The sequence below is a fragment of the Gossypium arboreum genome, chromosome 5 (assembly GCF_025698485.1).
Source record: "Gossypium arboreum isolate Shixiya-1 chromosome 5, ASM2569848v2, whole genome shotgun sequence".
NCBI classification, from domain to species: domain Eukaryota; kingdom Viridiplantae; phylum Streptophyta; class Magnoliopsida; order Malvales; family Malvaceae; genus Gossypium; species Gossypium arboreum.
This window is the reverse complement of record NC_069074.1, coordinates 10,193,415-10,211,316: the sequence shown is the minus strand read 5'-3', so window position 1 is coordinate 10,211,316 and position 17,902 is coordinate 10,193,415. Positions and strand designations below refer to the sequence as shown.

Here is a 17,902-nt window from a genome sequence, read left to right as displayed (position 1 = left end):
AAATGGTCAAGCCTAGATAAAGAATATGATTGTGTATTTGAGCAGAATAGGTTAATGGAGCATGTATTGAAGCCTTTGCTTGGTTTTCCAAGGAACGGTAAGGTTACCAAAACCAAAGGCAGAGTTAACGTTAACACACACTTGCTAGGCTGCTCTGCTTTTATTACTATAAATACGTTCCAGCTGTCTTCACTCACCAACACCGACTTGCTGATCCCAAAATCAATGGACAACCGGAGTCTCCATCTCACTCTTTTTTCTTTCCTTTTTCTTCTCTTTTTTTATTTGGCTACCTCAACAACTGTAACCACCACTTCTTCACATGTAACATCAAATCCATTACAAGGTAACATCCATCGTCTTCGTAGTTCAGTTACGATGAAGAGATTTGAATATCTGAGGATGGAACCTGTGGGCATGTTGCAGGTGTTTTCTGCTCGGTTATAGATTGTGGGCAAGGAACATGTCAAGCTTCCAACAACTCACTGCTTGGATTTGACTGCCTTTGCAAACCTGGTTGGAAAAAGATTCAGATCGGTCCTTTCACCTTCCCCTCTTGTCTTGTTCCTAACTGTCAGTTTCCCCTTCTCCCTCTCTCTCTAAGATCAAAGCATCCTTAAGTTTTTTAACTAAAATTAAATAACCATTCAAGTTTTCTTCTTTTATTGCAATCTCAAATTTTTATTTTTATTTGATTAAAATAGATTTAAATCATGATTAATTAGTTTTTGTTAGTTGATGGTTTAAGTGGGTGAAAATAAAATTTTAAAAGCTTAATTTTTTTTAATTATAAGAGGAGAGCAAATAACAATGCAATTAGTGCAATTTAAACTCAAATTACATTTGAGACAATAAACATTTTTAAATTAACACACAAAATTTTTAAAACTTATTAAAATGTACATAAATATTTACTTATATATAATTTTAATTAAACCCTTTTAATATGTTAATTAGTGGTCACAGTTTACTTATGGCTGAGCTTCCATTCCGCCTAATATCGGCCAAACTTTTGGTTCGTCTTAATTATCTTAGAAAATAGCGGCATGATAAGCTTGTGAAATTATTTATGTGCAAGTTTTAAGTCATCATCTTTATTAACATTCAATTAATTAGCGGATAATAGTTAAATACAGAAAATTAGCATGAATTTGCATCTATCTTTGTTGAGAACAAGAAAATTAATACCCGCAATTATAATTAAACAATTGCAGGCACAATCGATTTTGATTGCGGCAAAGGATCTCCACCGCCACCTTCTCTTCCACCACCACCAAATCAGACTAACAGTATAAATAAATCACTGTTATATAAGTTTTTTTAATTTTCTTTTATAATATCTTTGCTAAACATCTGTGCTTAACATGTATTTAAATATGAATGTAGAAGTGTATATCATCTTTCAAATATAAAAAGAAACTGAATAAATCAATATCTAATGCTTTGATTGATGAAAATTGCTTTCAATTACTCTATTTTTAAGATTGGTGGTTAATATTTATACAAGCTCCAACTCAAGGAATTAAAGAAGGTGCTTTACTTTTGACAGATTGTGATCTTGTTTGGTGCGGTGATGGGGAATGTGTGAGTAATGGAACTGGATATATCTGCCAATGCCATCAAAACTCTGAGAATTTGTTTAATTCTTCTGGGCTAGCCTGTTTTAAACCATGTAAGTTGCCACTACCCACTCTCTTGTTAGGTTAAAACCCAGCAAAGAGAACCGAGTATAGGAGATTAAATACTTCAAATTCTGAACTTCTTGTTGCAGGTTACTTTGGAGCTGACTGCCAGGGCCTTGGCTTGAAGTTTCCCTCTGGGAATCCGCCGCCACCACCACCATCGTCTAATAGTCCAACCTCATATGGCAATGGTAACTACTTTAAGTTTAGTATACTATATATGTTTTCTTAATAAATAAACTTGAAAAAAAAAATTGCTTACTATTATTAATTATTTACATATTCTGAGTTCATCATCTCGAATCAAATCCAATCATAAATACTCAAGATGAGTCAAAAAATTAAATACCTAATTTTATTTTATTTTTACTTGGGAGTCAAATAACCCTTCATGCCAGCTGATTAACGAAAATGAACCGTCTTAAAATGACCTTGTGATATTTTTACTGCTTTTATCGTCATAATATTGATATGATCATTACAGCTAAACATGTTTTGAACGTCATAGCTCTCAAATTTGCAGTCCCTATTTTTGTATTATTACTCTGAATTTTGATTGCATTTATAGTTAAGCACGTGTATATATACATGTTATAGGATTGAAGGGTGTGTCAAGCTGCTCAGGAACTCTTTATGCACTGACGGTGATAGTGGTAATAGCAGCCTGCCAAACATGGTTTTAGGGAACGAAGCAAAATCATATGCAGAATAACATACATTCAAAAACAATGGCAACTGGTTGGTGCTAATTATGACTTTTCTTCCCCTTTTATCCTTGAAAATTTTGTTCACTACTACTATTTTTTTTTTAATATTACAATATCACACTTGGATATGATAATATAATTAGACTCTGATAAGAAAAACTGCAAACACAATATGAAAACATGGATTTTTCAAAATTTATAAAAAAATATAATCTTTTAAACACTATTAGTGTAAATGTCCAAATTCATGACATGTTTTATTTGGTAAAAAAGGAAATGAAAATAAGAACACCCACAAGCAAATTATATTTAATTTAAGCTAAGTAAGAAGTCAAACCATGAAGCTTGTCCTAATAAAAGCTAGGCTTAAAGACTTTGTAGAGCCTTTCAGGCAATGGCACCATTTGAATTTTCTTATTCAAACTAACATGTGCCATGAGAAGTGCAACGTGGGTCTGCAATTCCTCGCCTTCCTGGAGTTGCCCCGGCATAACTCAACATTTCCAGCCACAGTTCCCCTATCAGTTTTTATTTATCTTCGTGATCCCATTGGAAATCCGATACCAAAGTCAATTGCTCGGGGATTTGGCACCCTTCAAAGAATGCCGACTTCTCAAACTTCCCATGTCGATAAAGAATGATCGAGATTCAATGTCCATCCCAAACACCCCTATGATAGCTATCTTAAATTTCAAGTTTTCGAAGACGAAGTTCTTGGCTTCAATGCAGGTATCATGGTGCCTTATGTTACCAATTCCAATCGATATAATAGCTGATTTTATTACTGTAGTAATTAATTTCATTAAAGCCAATTTCACCCCTCATTCAAATCAACGCTAAATTAGAATTTCCAGAAAAATAATTATGTGAGTATAAACTGTAAGCAATGAAAATTGACAGCCACAAACAAATCAAATATTAAAATTATTATATTTTAATTTTTATTTAAAATTATATAAAATATTATATTTATAAGAGTAAAATTACAAAATAAATAATTTAAAAATCAAGATTTATTTTTATTAACACTAATATTCCAAATAATATTATAACATAATTTCAGTATTTGTAAAATTTAATGACAAAAATTCAACATTTAATTTTAGCATTTAATTTTTATTTTATCAAACAACACTTAGTATTTTTGGAAGTAATAAAACAATAAAATGAAAAAAAATATTATTAACTTTTCATTTCATTTTATTGCTTTACTATTTTAATCAATTTTTATGTCAATGTCATATTTGAGTTGTAATTATTTCATTGCTCTAAAAAGATATCGTTTTACACACATCATTTAAAATGTTCACACATCAAATTACCATGTTAATACCGTTAATATTTAATAGTACAATTAGCATTTCTATTAAAAAAAATAAGTAATTTAACTTGAAATTAAATGCCGAGGGTCAAAATGCTTTGAAGAAAAAAATTGAAGCCAAATAGGGGCCGATTTTGAATTATGCCATCATGGTATTATACATGATAAACCTTTTTTTTTCTCATCAAAAGGAATTTTATGAAATATAAAAGAGAAACATTACAGACAGTACTTCAACAATCCACTCAATACACAAACAATAACAATCCCTTACCATATAGAAAATAAGGAACTACTATCAATTCCCCCTTTAGCCAGGCGTCACCAATGTTGTTTCCATGAGATGCAAAACAATCAATAGATTAAAAGATCTCCAAAGCTGTCAGGGCCTTGTAGACGGACTAGAATACCATGTCATAATAACATATGAATTGGATACAACAATCAAATACCAATTATTTTTCTATTTTATTTTATCTAAGATGCACAATGTTAATAGAATCGCATGTACTTCAGTTTCATTAGACTTCTTGTTGCCTAGAGAACAAGAGAATAGCTAGATTTGAAACATTATGGTTTCTTTAACATGCCACTAGACTTTTCACTTTCAGTTTGCCTTGTAAAATACTATTGACACTTAATTTAAGTGGCCTTTCGATAAAAACATTCATACAATCTTAAATCGAGATTTTCTATATATAATAGAAGGTACACAAAATGCCAGATTGTTCCACCTGTATCAAAACATAAAATTTACTAGTATAAAAATTTCAAAATAAAATTACAACTTTATCCAAATAATAATCCATTCGAGAAAAGAAAATGTAATATGGACTGTGAACCATAAAAAGAGAATGGAGCATCCTCTTTCACGCCACAATAGATTAAAAATTTAAACCAATGTCAACAGCAAACATGGACGGCAACAAACTGGAAAGATCAACTCAGAGTGCCATTAGGACTAGTTATCGATCCCGGAGGCATCGAGCCAGCTGTTGGAGCTGCTGTACAATTAGTGAGCATGCCTAAAGTAAGAGGAGTTGCCAGGAGTGTTCAAAATATTTTCTCAAAGTTTAGATGAGTTTTCGAGCTTCAACAAGTAATTTAATTCTTTAACAAATTTAATTATATATAAATATAATAATATAATTATACACAGTGAAATAATGTTGATAAAAAATAAAAATAAATTATAATTTGAAAAAAGAATTCTTAGCTTTGATGCACATGTTCAAAATTACTACAAACATTTTAGTTTATTGGAATTAATTGGGATCCTCATGTTAATATTATCTAATAAGGATTTATCTTTCCTTTTCTTTTCTTTTTTCTGTTTCTCGTAAAACTTTTGATTAAGATGGTATTATGAGTTAATCGAGTATCAATTTAATTGAAAAAAATATTTATTTTTTCTAAAATGATAACTAATATTAGTCTTTTACTTTTTGCAAAGCTTATAATTGAATTCGTTTCACAAGTTAACCAAGTATCACCTCAATTGAGAAAAGATTTATTTACCCTTTTCTAAAATTATAACTAACATTAATCTATATATACTTATTAGATTACGATGTTTTTGTCCTTTCATGCTTTTATATAATTTTTAAATAAACAATTAAAATTGATATATCTAAAGATTGAATTTTACGTTAATAAGATTTAAACTCCAAAGATTATAGCTGAAAAATTTTAAAATATATATTTTTACTTGAAATATTTATGTCACATCATCTAAAATACATGAATTCTTTTATAAATATAACCATAAGAAAGCTAATTTCAATATTTTGTAAATAATTGAAAAAAAAAACAACCAAAGCAACATTTATTTGATTTAAGCCAAGTAGGAAGGCAATCGGTCAAGCCTGTCCCAATAAAAGGTAGGCTCATATTTGACTTCCTGAAGCTTTTTGGGCAATGGGACCATTTGAATTCTCTTACTCAAACCAAGATGTGCCATGAGCAGTGCAACGTGAGTCAGCAATTCCTCACCTTGCTGGAGTTGCCTCGCATGTTCTTTCCACGAACATTGAGCCGCGACATAAGTCAGCATGTCCAGCCACACTTCGGCTATCAGTTTCCATTTATCTTCGTGGTCCCATCTGAATTGCCCTAACAGTGTCTGCAATTGGACGGCGATTTGGCACCCTTCAAAGAATGCCGACTTCTTCAAACTTCCCATCAGGACAAAGAACGATCGAGATTCTATGTCAATCCCAAACAACCCTCTGATGATTTGTTTAAATTTGGACTTATCATGGACGAAGTTCTTGGCTTCAATGCAGGTATCATGATGCCTTATGGTACCAATGCCTTCGGGGAGCATTTCAGGACATAGAAAAAGAAGATACATCATGTAATCCGATAAGAGCTTACTGATTCTGCAATATGGGCCAAGTTTCCCGGCTCGAAACCAGTGATGATCATCGTTGTAAACAACGTCAGTAGCGATATGCCATAGGAGGAGGCTGTGGGTGATTTCCACATCGGATACACTCCAACCTAAGTCATCATCAACATTGTTTTGTAGAAGCGGAATGCGACCTCTCTCATCCAATAACTCTAAGAGCTCTTTGTACTCAAAGTTTTTTTCTTTATATTTTTTTCGTTTTTTTTGGAAATGGGAGTAGATGATCTGTTGCAGCTCAAGATCTACATCTTTCCAACTGGTGTGTAAGTACTTCTCGGCAGTGTCCTCAGGGTCGAAGATGTTTAAAACTTTAGCAAGCTTCAGTTTCCTGGGCTGGAGGCAATAATCTAGGAGGCTGTGTTGTGCCATGGCTCGAATTCCCTTGTTGGGCTTACTAAAATGGACCAATTTAGAACCAGCAGCCGTAAGAAGCCTGTTGTTTTGACTAGTCAACCAGCGGATCCCCCAATCCGAGCTAAGATGCAGGAAGGCCGAATAAAGTTCAAGAAAGATGGCACCAACTATTAACAAGTAGGAGATGCCAATGTCAACTTTGGAGAATCCATGCTTCCCAACCACCAGCAAGAAGGCAATCAGTGTGGAAGTGATTAATGACAGGGAAATAAAGCGAAGAATCACACCGATTCGAGTTATAACTATAGGAATCTTGGTATACAGTAGATCATAGAGGAACCCAAGTTCAATCCCCACAATTTTGAAGGCCTCTTCTGCATCAACATTCTCCTCCAACTCAAAGATGTAATCCAATTTATTGTAGATTCTGAGCTTGAGATCCGAAAACATGGGCCTGAACACCTGAAACAAAAGAAATGCTCGATAAAGATACCGATATTTCTTATCAATTTGTTTTTTATCCAAATATTCCTCCAGTGTGGTATCGCTTTTTGAATCCCTCCGTGAAAGCTCAACTTCCAGCTCCGAAGCTTGGCCACTAGAAAACACAGATTTCCTAAACCGAACGTTGCTGGCTTGGAAGAGAGCCCGAACTCTCTCCCCATACTTGATGATCCCAACAATGAATATTGGAATGGCCAAATAGGTGAGCTTTGTTACAGTTAGAGTCCAGAACTTTACATATACGTAGAGTGCCACTCCAACCTGAAAACACAGCCCGAACAGGTGTCGAGGCCACAGTTCATTGTCCGACAATGAGTAAGCAGTGATGGTATCGGGGCCACCAAGATGCAAGAGCAAGAATGGAGTCCAAAATATAACCAGAGGACTGGTTATTTGCTCCCTTCTACTTCTAAGGAGGGTACTCAAGGCCACCGTCGCCAACCAATCCGCAAACAGGTACATGGTCCACACCAGGAGGGAGACGATCTTTAGATGTCTCCCGCTGTTTTTCCGCCGATTCCCAAATTTTATCAATATAAGTTGAACAGTGAGGCTGAGGACCACCATTGCCCGGAGCTCCCATTTCAGCCAAAGCGATAGCATCACCTGCGACAACGTTCTCATAAATGCTGCATCCTTGATCTCTATGAACAGCAGAGCGCTTGCAACTGGAATTAAACAAAAGATTTGGGATTTAATTATATGTAAAAAATGAGAATACTATTCTTGAATGCTTACTTTTCAATTAATAAATTTGATTTTTTGACAAACAGAGTTTGCTAAACGGCTCCTTGAAGCTCAGATTGGATTTGGATTTCCAAATCCAAATTTGTGATTGAATTTCAAATCAAAGAAACATTGTACTTAGATTTCATCAATTCATTATGTAATACAAATCTAGAAATTGAAATTTCTTTTAAAAGGAGAAGTTATATATATATATATATGATGATGAATTTCATTTGTCTTTTTTCTAACTTTATTTGGAAAATTACAAATTTATCTCATATATGTTGTTTTATCAAAAAATATTTGTACCACCATTTATTTCATTAGGATAATTTATAAATATTATCTCTAGATTCAGTTATTTATTTTATGTAGATTTGGAAGTGTCGATGTGCTTATATTGTGTTTCAATTAGGTTTTTAACATAAAATGTAATAGGATTCATGCTACTTACAAAATAAATAGAAAAGAAAAAGGATTTTATACCTATATATGTAAGTCCAAATCATAATCTTCAATAAATAAATTTCTATTTCTATTCATTCTTATTGATGTTGAATTCGGATTTTAATTTCATATTACATTTGTTTAAAATTGAAATTAATTCATGCGAAACACTAAAAACTATTCAAGCAGCCGAATAAAATATAAACAAATAAAATAAATAAATGGTGCTGTGATATATATAATTCCACCTCCATGCACTTACTTGTAACTATCATTCTGGGCGGTGCTTGTTATGCAACAAATTTACACTTGAGCCCTTGGAGACCTTGCCTGCAATCGCATTTCAGTGTGATTAAATTAATGCAATTTATAGCATTTCTAACTTGACCTGTTATTCACAGAATCTCTATCCTTTTTTTTCCTAACAAAATAATAAAGAAATGCTATAAGCAATCTATTGGGGAAGATTCCATAAGCTTTCTTAATTAGTTACAAACTCTGGGGCTAAAGACCTATAAACCCTACTGTCTCTGAAACCTCAAATGCGAAGGAATGCATGGCTCAACATCCCCACCCCATAGACAGTATAACTTGCTTTGAGGTTTCAATAAATGTATTTATAACTGAGAAAAAGGGGATTCTATAATCGATGTTCATGATACATGTGTTATAAGATTTGTGAATGCAATGAAGTAAAGAATCTACCCACCACCTCTCACAATCTGTCAACCTTTTCATGAAAAATTAATAATAATAATAATGTTGTTGTTAGTAGTCAACTCTTAAATGTTTATCAGTGGACAAAACTAATAGCCAATTGCCCAGTTGGGCAAGTTCAGTCAGCATATTTGAAGGAATGGAAGAAGAAATATAAAAAAGAAAAAGGATCAAATTTTATCACTTTATTAATCTATGGGGTGCAGAAGAGAATAATAATGGTAGATAAACTTGGATCGGCCCATAAGCAATGAATTGATGCAAAGTGTTGGGTACTTTCTACTAGCGTAAAGGAAATTGAATCGTAGACATGCAAATTCCGAAATAACAGTTCCAAAGATCAAGCAATCTTATATTCTTACTACAAACTCCGTTAAGCAATCTTATATATGCTAAACCACCTATTTCTTATATAAATTTTATTTAAAAATAAAAAAATATAGGTTGAAATTATAATTAATAATAAGACCTGAAATATATACAATATTAAAATAAAAAATTTGATTAAATTAAATTTTAATATATGAATACATCATATTAAGAATACTAAATAAATATAATTATTTATTATGATGGTGTCACCAATTCTAAGTTCATGTCAAATTAATTTGTAACACAGTCTCAATCAATAACATTATTAATATATACAATATGATGGAGGTAATAGTTTTTGCATAATTAAATTAAAATGTATAAAATCAAACTAATGTTTCGATTAAGTGGTAAATTTAGGGCTTTGTCAATGCAACTAGCATGGGTTCAAATTTCTTCATGTGTATAATTTTTATCGGTTTTTTAAATAAAAAAGACTAAAATATCTTCAAATAATATTACTTGTTTTAACTAAGAATGGAAATTTTTTTTAATTATCCTAACTGAGTCGGTGCCCGATTGACTCGTGACACCAACACAATCAAGTGTTTAAATAATAGTATAAATACAAAATACTTTATATGTGAAATTTTTTCAACTTTACTATTTTAATTCATTTTACTTAAACCAAAATGAAATAGTAATTAATTAATAATTAAATCCTATGCTTCTTTAATATTTTTTTAAGTAACATTATATTTATTATTTAAAAATTAAAAATTTTATTTATTTTACTCTACTTGAAATGTTGGATTACATATGTAATATAAAATAAGGAATGGAAATAATATTAATTTTAGAGTTCCAAAATATTTGCTTTAGTTATATTTAAAGTAGACTTTGTTTTAAAATTAAATTTTAATATGATTTTTTACCATTAGTAATAATGGTGTTTTATTAAGTTAATAATAAATTTTAAATTATTAAACATTTTAAATGACTCCTCAATACATTTTTTGCATTTGCATTGTAGATTCCTAATACTCTATTTTGAATTGTAATTTACAACTAGCACAATTTATAACTAAGCTAATTAATCACCATAATAATAGATAGTGAAGATATTTACCATATAAAATGTCAGCACTTAAAAGGTTCTAAATAAAAATTTTAATATAAAGATCAATTTGTTCTTTAATATAATATATAGAGATTAATTTACTTACTTTTTAAATAAAAATAAAATACAATCTAACTTTTAATATATTGATATTTTTATCAATAATATTTAACTAAATTCGAGCATATCAAGTTTTGCACTAGAATAAGCTGCTGTTAATGTTAATACTTTTGAGCAACTCAATTTATTCATCATATACACGATTTCTTTTAAGGAAAAATAAGAAGTGAAAAAAAAAACTAAAGTTTTTTATTCCCCATACTTCTAACACGGTAATATATCTTAAAGTACAAAATTTTCATATGAAATTGCAACTTTATTCAATGGTAGCTCAGTAGAGAAAAATAATTAATCATGAAGTGTGAAGTGTGAAGTGTGAAGTGTGAAGTGTAAGAAGATTGGTATCCTCGATCCTCAATATAGATCAGAAAATTAAACCCATGAAAATGGGGAACATGGACAGCAACAGAGTGGCAAGAGCAGATAATGAAGATGAAGAATTAGGAGTGGCATCGGGAGCAGGTATCGAGCCAGCTGTTGGACCGGATGTCGGAGCCGGTGTACAATCATTGGAAGTAGGAGAAGGGGTTGTAGGAGTAGTAGGTGAAGGTGCTGGCAAAGGAGAGCTGGAAGTGGCGGAGACGGTAATGGCTAATCTTTGGCCGAGTTCACAGTGCCGCCCAATTGTGCAAATGTAATATTGCTTGCCAGTGGAGTTGAGGGTAACGTTGGCTGGACCGTTGATGAGCATGTTTCCGATAGGGTTGTCGTCGCTGCACTCGTCGAAAGATGCCTTGGGGACTTGTAGTACATCATGCTCATTTGTTGTGAAGTTGAACACTTTAGACATACATGAAGTCAATATTGTGTCAAAAATACACATCTTTAAAGCCAACAAAAACATCATTAACAATTTTTATTGGAAATTACTTTAAATGGAGAGAGATAATAAGATGAGAGCTTTGTTAATTACCTAAGATATCTCCAACCAAGAACCTCTTACTAGCCGCCCAATTGCTGTATGCGGTGGCACCGTTCTGCGGAACGATCCATCCCAAGTCATCCCCGACAACATGCACCGTTTGAGCCGCCGTGAATTGCATTAAAGCCACCGCATTGATGATTACGAAAAATAAGATGTACATGATGAACCTCGCCATTGAACCAGAACTCTTAATATACTATTTAATTGAACTGTATATATAATTATAAACGTGGTGAGATGAACCATGTTTAAGCCTGTATATATAAGAAGTGAGCATAGACACCGGCAGGAAGAAGAAGAAGAAGAAACGGGTGGTCGTGGGCACCAACGTAGACGAAAAGCATGAACGCCGGTCTACTTAGTGCATATGTGAGGGGTGGGTCCCTCTCCCTCCCCGGTATACCCGACATAGAAAATCTGAACTCAAGATTAGTCAACCCTTATTTATTCCTGGACTACCTAAAACTTACCTGGTTATTCAAAGCAGCTTGACCTTAACTTCACAAATTTTTCGGTTAGCTTTCGCTATAGGAATAAAGTAAGGATTACTCCATGAATTTGGCAAATTTTGCACACACCATAATTCCGTACTATACTTTACTTTCTTTTTTCTTTTTTTTTTTTAATATTTGTATGATTATATAAAGGCATAATCTTCCAATTATATTAAAAAATTCAAAAAATAAATTATTTTATTATAATTTTTATTTTTAAAATACTTGTATTCATGTAATACGAGGACGAATGTACTGCATCAACTCTTAAAATATGATTTTTTTATCGAACACAATTCATGTTAAAAAATTTTCAAATATAATATATACACGTAAGTAGAAGAATGTTATCAAAATTTTGCATATAAAAATGTTAATTTATGTTTATTGGATCTATTAATTACACGAAATTAAAGCGAAGGAAAAAAGTTAAAAAAAAAAGAAAATTCTCAGGGCATTATCTGATGGCTAAAGATTTTTTTTTTTAAAATTAAGTAATGGTGACTTTGTGAACGAGGGATAGGATATTTCCTCAAAGTAGGACATTTTAGCCTCCAAGTGAATAAAATACAATATTTTATTTAAAAAACAAAGAGCTTACAATTTATTCGGCGTTTAATAAATTTAAAATGTCATTATTATGTTTTTCAGAAAAACAAAACAATAAGACTAATTTTTTTCAAATAAACTTGGAGGTTCCATTACCATATACGTTTGAATTTTCCTTGTAGAAAGGGGTTTTAATATTACGCTCCTTTCAAGTGATTTTATATGTTTATATTTATATTAATTGAAATAATAGTCTCAAAAATATATACGTTTATTAATTTATTAAATCTACATTAGTATAAAACTATACCACTGTTGTTCCTAAAGTGAAATTATTTTTATATATAACTGTAATATTTCAAATTAAAAATAAATAAATTATTAGTCTTAACTTGTAAAAAGTAGTTGTTAAAACTCTTGTACACTTATATTCTATATAGGTTCAAACCATGTGACTCTTATCCAATATTGTATAAAATACAATAAAAACTAAAACGCTATAAAACTATACTAAAACAACTCTAAATATGAGAATTATCATAAAAACTGAATTATTAAAGTTTTAATCGATAATATATACACATATTCTGGTTTAAAAGAAGCTTATTTGATCAAATTGCAAAATAAAAATAAAAAAAATTACAAATTAAGACCTCAGTAATGTAACAAAATAAAAATTAAATGAAGTTTATATTTTTTTAAATAAAGAGATAATCTAATGATACGGTAAAAGTATTGATATCTAATAATTCATATATATATATATATATATATATATATCAAACAAATTTAAAACTAAATACTCTTAGTAGTCTAAAATAGAAAATAAAAAAAGATTGTTATAAATTTAAAATAAATAAAAACATAATAACCTAAAATATAGAATATAATGATAGGGTAAAACTAAAGGTTGATAACTTTTAACTTCAAAGTTTAAATACTTAACAACTTAAAAGCAATGAATAGTTAATAAATTTTTGCTGAAAATAAATTTTTTAAAATAGTTAATTGCAAAATACAAAAAAATTGGTATTTTAAATGTTGTGATTCCTCTCATTGAGGTATTAAGATATGGTTTAAATGTAAGGAAATTGACCCTTCTCCTTTCTTTATAAAAATCCCTAATCCGAAAGGATTCCCATTTTCTTCACTTAACTTTCCCTTACTTTTTTACCAATCCAAACATGTTTATTTTATTGATTACTTCTAATTTGTAATAAAATTGCTAGCTCATAAAAAAAATTTGGGAAAAGTTTATGAATTTTGAAAATTAATTGAGTATACTAAGAAAATAATGAAAGTAAATAATTAGATCAAATAAACAAAATATTAATCAATGTATTATTTTGAATAATTACAACAAAATAAATAAATAAATTCTATAAATTAAAATTGAAAACTCTAAACATATAAAACAAAATAATTAAAAACTATCATTATCTCACCATTGATGTAATAGCCCAAATTTCAGCGATGTCGGAAATAGTGGTTCGAGACCACCAAATATGAAAAATGAACTTGTAGATTATATTATTTAATATTTATGAGCCAAATGTAGCTTTTAAAATATTTTTGAAATAGTAAATTATGTTTTATAACTATTTTTGGTCAAGAAATTGAGAAAAAAAAGTATCAAGATATTGGTGTTAGAACCAAGCCATAAATATTTTTATAAATATTTATGGAGTGCTAATAAGATAGTATTAAAATTTCCTTAGAAAATTTTGAAGTTTGGGTGATTAATTAAATAAAAAGGACTAAATTGAAAAAAGTGTAAAAGCTGATAGAAGAATCGAATAGCTCAATTTTCAAATGAGAAAGAACCTAAAGGGTAAATAAGCCCAAAGGAGATATTTCGTTAGAAAATTTTGACGTTCGGGTGATTAATTAAATAAAAAAGACTAAATTAAAAAAAAAGGTGTAAAAGTTGCTAGAAGGATTAAATAGCTCAATTGTCAAATGATGAAGGACCTAAAGTGAAAATAATCCCAAAATAGATATTTTAAGCAGCAATAACTGAGTAAAATCAGGAAATGGGTGAAATAAGGGAAAAATTGAAAAATTGCCAAAATTAGCTAAATAAAAATGGGGCCAAATTCGAACATCTAGAATTCTCTTCATTTTCTCTTCATTTTCTCTTCATTTTCATCAGCTGAAAAACAGCCATGGAAGAGGGTTCAAGCTGGATTTTATACTCTAGCTTCATGTAAGTTTAATTCTTGCTTTCTCCTTGAAATTTCTAAGATTTTGGACTTTTACAATTAGGTCCAACTTACTATGTCATTAGTTTTTGATTCCATGGCTAAATTTTAAAGTTGCTATGGGATTGCTGGAAACATATGATGAATAAATATAGAATTGAAGCTTTAATTTTGATATATGATGATTTTATCAAGTAAAATTGATGGAAATTGATTTTAGGACCTAATTATGAAAGAGTTTAGGATTAAGGTCTAGTGCTAAAGTTCTGATTTTCATGGGTTATGAAGTAATCTAAAATGATAGACTAAAGTATTAATTGAGAAAAATTAGCTCAATTGAGAAGTTAATTGAGGAAGGACTGAATTGTATGAACTGTGAAATTTGGGGTAAAATGGAAATCAACATTTTGATTTAAAACTGTTTTGGACAGCAGCAGTAGTCTAACTTTGAAAAATCACCAAAAATTTTAGAAATTGAATAAGAGGATGAATAAAATAGAAATTAAATCTTATTGAGTCTAGTTTCTTATAGAAGAAACGATGTAAGCAATGGAATTGTAAATTATGAGATATAATAAATTTTGTGAGACAAGGTCAGAATGATTTCGGGTTCCCTTGTTCTGACTTTGGAAATCATCAAAATTTTAAAAAAAATAATTATGGGCTTAAATTTATATGTTTAAAATCTTGAATGAGTCTATTTTAAAAAGAAACAAACAGGAACATTATTCGAATCCTGTACGAAGAGATAATTAATTTTTAGTGAAGAAGGATCGGAACTGTCAGACAGCAGAATAGGGGTTATTTTAAAGAATAAATTGTACTTATTGGCTAAACCAAAAAATTAAAATTTTATAGTAATAAGATATGTAAGTCTAGTTTCAGAGAAAATTAGCGGATCTTAATTTGGAGCTCCATAGCTCAAGTTAAAAATAATTTAGTGACTATGACACGGACGGATGGCTTTGGAATATAAATATAAGTAAATAGTGAAATTATAGATAATGTTACTTATAAGCATTTTATATACATTAAATATGTGGAATGGAGAGGAGGAGGAGAAAAATATGTGAGTGACTTAAGCATAAATTGATCACATGTTTGATTATATTTGGTAAATGTTAAACTTTGTTAAAATAAAAATGTTATAAATTCATGTTTGAATTAAATGTTATATATGTTAAAGAATAATTTGAATATTTGATATTGCCTAATAAATGAATATCCAATATTGCTTAGTAAATGTCAAGCCAAATATATAAAAAAAAAATATGTTATAAGTGGAACATGTGTGATAGAATGTGGTAAGTATTTTCATGGTTATTATTGAGCCCATTCACATGAATATGTCAATTGAAATTGTGATAGACAGGAAGAAATAGTGAATGGCATGCTTATGTATTGTTATATGTATTTATCTGAAACACAAGAAAATGATGGTTATATATTTGATATATGGAGACATGAGACTATGATATATGAATATGGAATATGTTTTATAAATGCGTTCGTTCATAAATATAGAATTGTGCAACTCAAGTGTACTACTTGTATAAAGATAGTATTTCAAATGATTTGATGAGTAAAGCTCCAATGTGAGATAGTCCAAAATCAAGACAAATTGTTATTAAAGCATATTTAAAATATACAGATATGATTGTTATAAGTTATGTGAATAATGATGTGTAAAAGTATATACATACGAGAAATTTAATGAAAGTTGAGCCCATACATGTTTCTTAATATTTATATGAATCATATGACTAATAATGTGATAAGAATAGGTATTAGGGCTCATGATCAATTCGAATAATTATGTTTTGCACAATTATGTTGAATATAGAAAAGCAGTAAGTTAATTACTATGATATACGAATTTATTAAATATTACATGTTTACTTTGTTTTACTTTTTCCCCTAATTAATAATGATTCGATAAGCTCAGGTAATACCTCGTACCCTGTTCCGATGACGGATACGGGTACGGGTGTTACAATTGATCTTCCATCTTCCAAGTGCAATTGTGATTTGATATTTCTTCTTTAAATAACTATGGTAAAACATTCACAATTATCTAGTATTATTAAATATCAAATAATAATAAATAATATCTATTAGGAAATAGTATCAAAGAAACTCTCGTATTAAGAGTTAGATTACATTTTATCTCATTTACTTTAAAAATTTGGCAAATTAATCAATGCACATTAAATCAAAGAAAAAATTAATATTTTTTATTAAAAATTTCATCAATTTCTACTTATTAACAACAAGTCCGTGCATATTAGCGCGAGGTACACGTGACACACACGTATAACTATCTAGTTATTCTCTCAACCACTCTCATTTTTAATAGTAAAAAAGGATAAAAATTTTAACATAATTAACCAATTTACTTTTTAATCTACCATATAAAATTAATTTATTTATTTTTAATAAATGAACTAAAATAAAATCTAACTCTTATTATATGTTTATAGTACTTTTACTTCTATGCTACTATATATATAAGAGGCCCTAAAGCCTCCCTTATATGGCACTGACTCTCTCTTTGTACTCGATAAGATTGTTACTACTTTAATTTTAATTCCCTTTTTTTTAGATTATGTAAGAATAAGATAATTTTCAATTTTGATTCTTATACTCCATTCAAATTTTTATTTAATATTTATATATAAATTTTAACATAATTTCACACCTCAATTGATCAAATTAATTAATTTAACATTACATACTATCACCTTAGTTATTATTTAATTATTGTCACATAGTGATTAGTAATATAATAAATTATTTTTAATGTCACATAGTGATTAGTAATATAATAAATTATTTTTAATGTCAATTTAATAATAAAATAAAGAATAAATGGTGTTTTTATTTGTTAATAAAGCCATCTTTAAATTCTAAAATAATTTTTGTTTTCATTTTAGTGAGTTTTCATATTTTATTTCTATTTTAAAACGTGTTTAATAAATAAAAATGAGAACGAGAATAACCTCTCTCATACTTTTATATGAATATTTTAATTTAGATAAATTTATTTCACTAACTATTGAAAGGAAAAGAAAATATATCATAAAAGAACCGCCGTTGCCGGGGATCGAACCCGGGTCACCCGCGTGACAGGCGGGAATACTCACCACTATACTACAACGACTTTGTTGACAAATTGGGCAAGCTAATTTTATTATCTTTTTCTAATAACATGTCTCATTTTTTGTCCGAAACACATTCTAAGTGAAGCCTTGAATATATCTACCTAGGATTTAATATGGATTGTTTTATAACAAAATGAGTGTCAATTTAT

General features: G+C 29.7%; 3 protein-coding genes and 1 non-coding gene across 5 annotated transcripts; 1 reads left to right on the top strand and 3 right to left on the bottom strand.

Annotated features, from left to right (window-relative positions):
- On the top strand, positions 1-2,528 carry LOC108452298 (uncharacterized). The gene is made up of 6 exons (XM_017750075.2): positions 1-346; positions 427-573; positions 1,215-1,289; positions 1,550-1,672; positions 1,772-1,873; positions 2,280-2,528. The coding sequence occupies exons 1-6, from the start codon at positions 55-57 to the stop codon at positions 2,363-2,365; spliced, it is 825 nt and encodes a 274-aa protein (XP_017605564.2). The 5' UTR covers positions 1-54; the 3' UTR covers positions 2,366-2,528.
- A 2,898-nt stretch (positions 2,529-5,426) lies between these two features.
- LOC108452505 (uncharacterized) lies at positions 5,427-8,977 on the bottom strand. Of its 2 annotated transcripts, XM_053028821.1 has the most exons (3): positions 8,864-8,977; positions 8,417-8,484; positions 5,427-7,646 (listed from the first exon to the last, which is right to left on the bottom strand). In XM_053028821.1, the coding sequence occupies exons 2-3, from the start codon at positions 8,427-8,429 to the stop codon at positions 5,545-5,547; spliced, it is 2,115 nt and encodes a 704-aa protein (XP_052884781.1). In that variant the 5' UTR covers positions 8,430-8,484; positions 8,864-8,977; the 3' UTR covers positions 5,427-5,544. The 2 variants fall into 2 exon arrangements, with proteins under 2 accessions (XP_052884781.1, XP_017605789.2); XM_017750300.2 differs by lacking the exon at positions 8,864-8,977 and having other exon boundaries at positions 8,417-8,763.
- A 1,670-nt stretch (positions 8,978-10,647) lies between these two features.
- Positions 10,648-11,747, bottom strand: LOC108451198 (cucumber peeling cupredoxin-like). The gene is made up of 2 exons (XM_017748924.2): positions 11,337-11,747; positions 10,648-11,203 (listed from the first exon to the last, which is right to left on the bottom strand). The coding sequence occupies exons 1-2, from the start codon at positions 11,521-11,523 to the stop codon at positions 10,788-10,790; spliced, it is 603 nt and encodes a 200-aa protein (XP_017604413.1). The 5' UTR covers positions 11,524-11,747; the 3' UTR covers positions 10,648-10,787.
- Positions 11,748-17,680: 5,933 nt separating this feature from the next.
- On the bottom strand, positions 17,681-17,752 carry TRNAD-GUC (transfer RNA aspartic acid (anticodon GUC)). Its single transcript has one exon. It is a non-coding gene; the product is annotated as a tRNA-Asp (tRNA).
- Between the last annotated feature and the right edge of the window lie 150 nt (positions 17,753-17,902).

Excerpts from the sequence above, each read along its gene's own strand:
- LOC108452298 (XM_017750075.2), top strand. The coding sequence starts at position 55 with ATGGAGCATGTATTGAAGCCTTTGCTTGGTTTTCCAAGGAACGGTAAG. Across the intron at positions 347-426 it reads AACATCAAATCCATTACAAG|GTGTTTTCTGCTCGGTTATA; the intron begins GTAACATCCATC and ends GGCATGTTGCAG. Across the intron at positions 1,874-2,279 it reads TCCAACCTCATATGGCAATG|GATTGAAGGGTGTGTCAAGC; the intron begins GTAACTACTTTA and ends TACATGTTATAG.
- LOC108451198 (XM_017748924.2), bottom strand. The coding sequence starts at position 11,523 with ATGGCGAGGTTCATCATGTACATCTTATTTTTCGTAATCATCAATGCG. Across the intron at positions 11,204-11,336 it reads CTTGGTTGGAGATATCTTAG|TGTTCAACTTCACAACAAAT; the intron begins GTAATTAACAAA and ends GTATGTCTAAAG.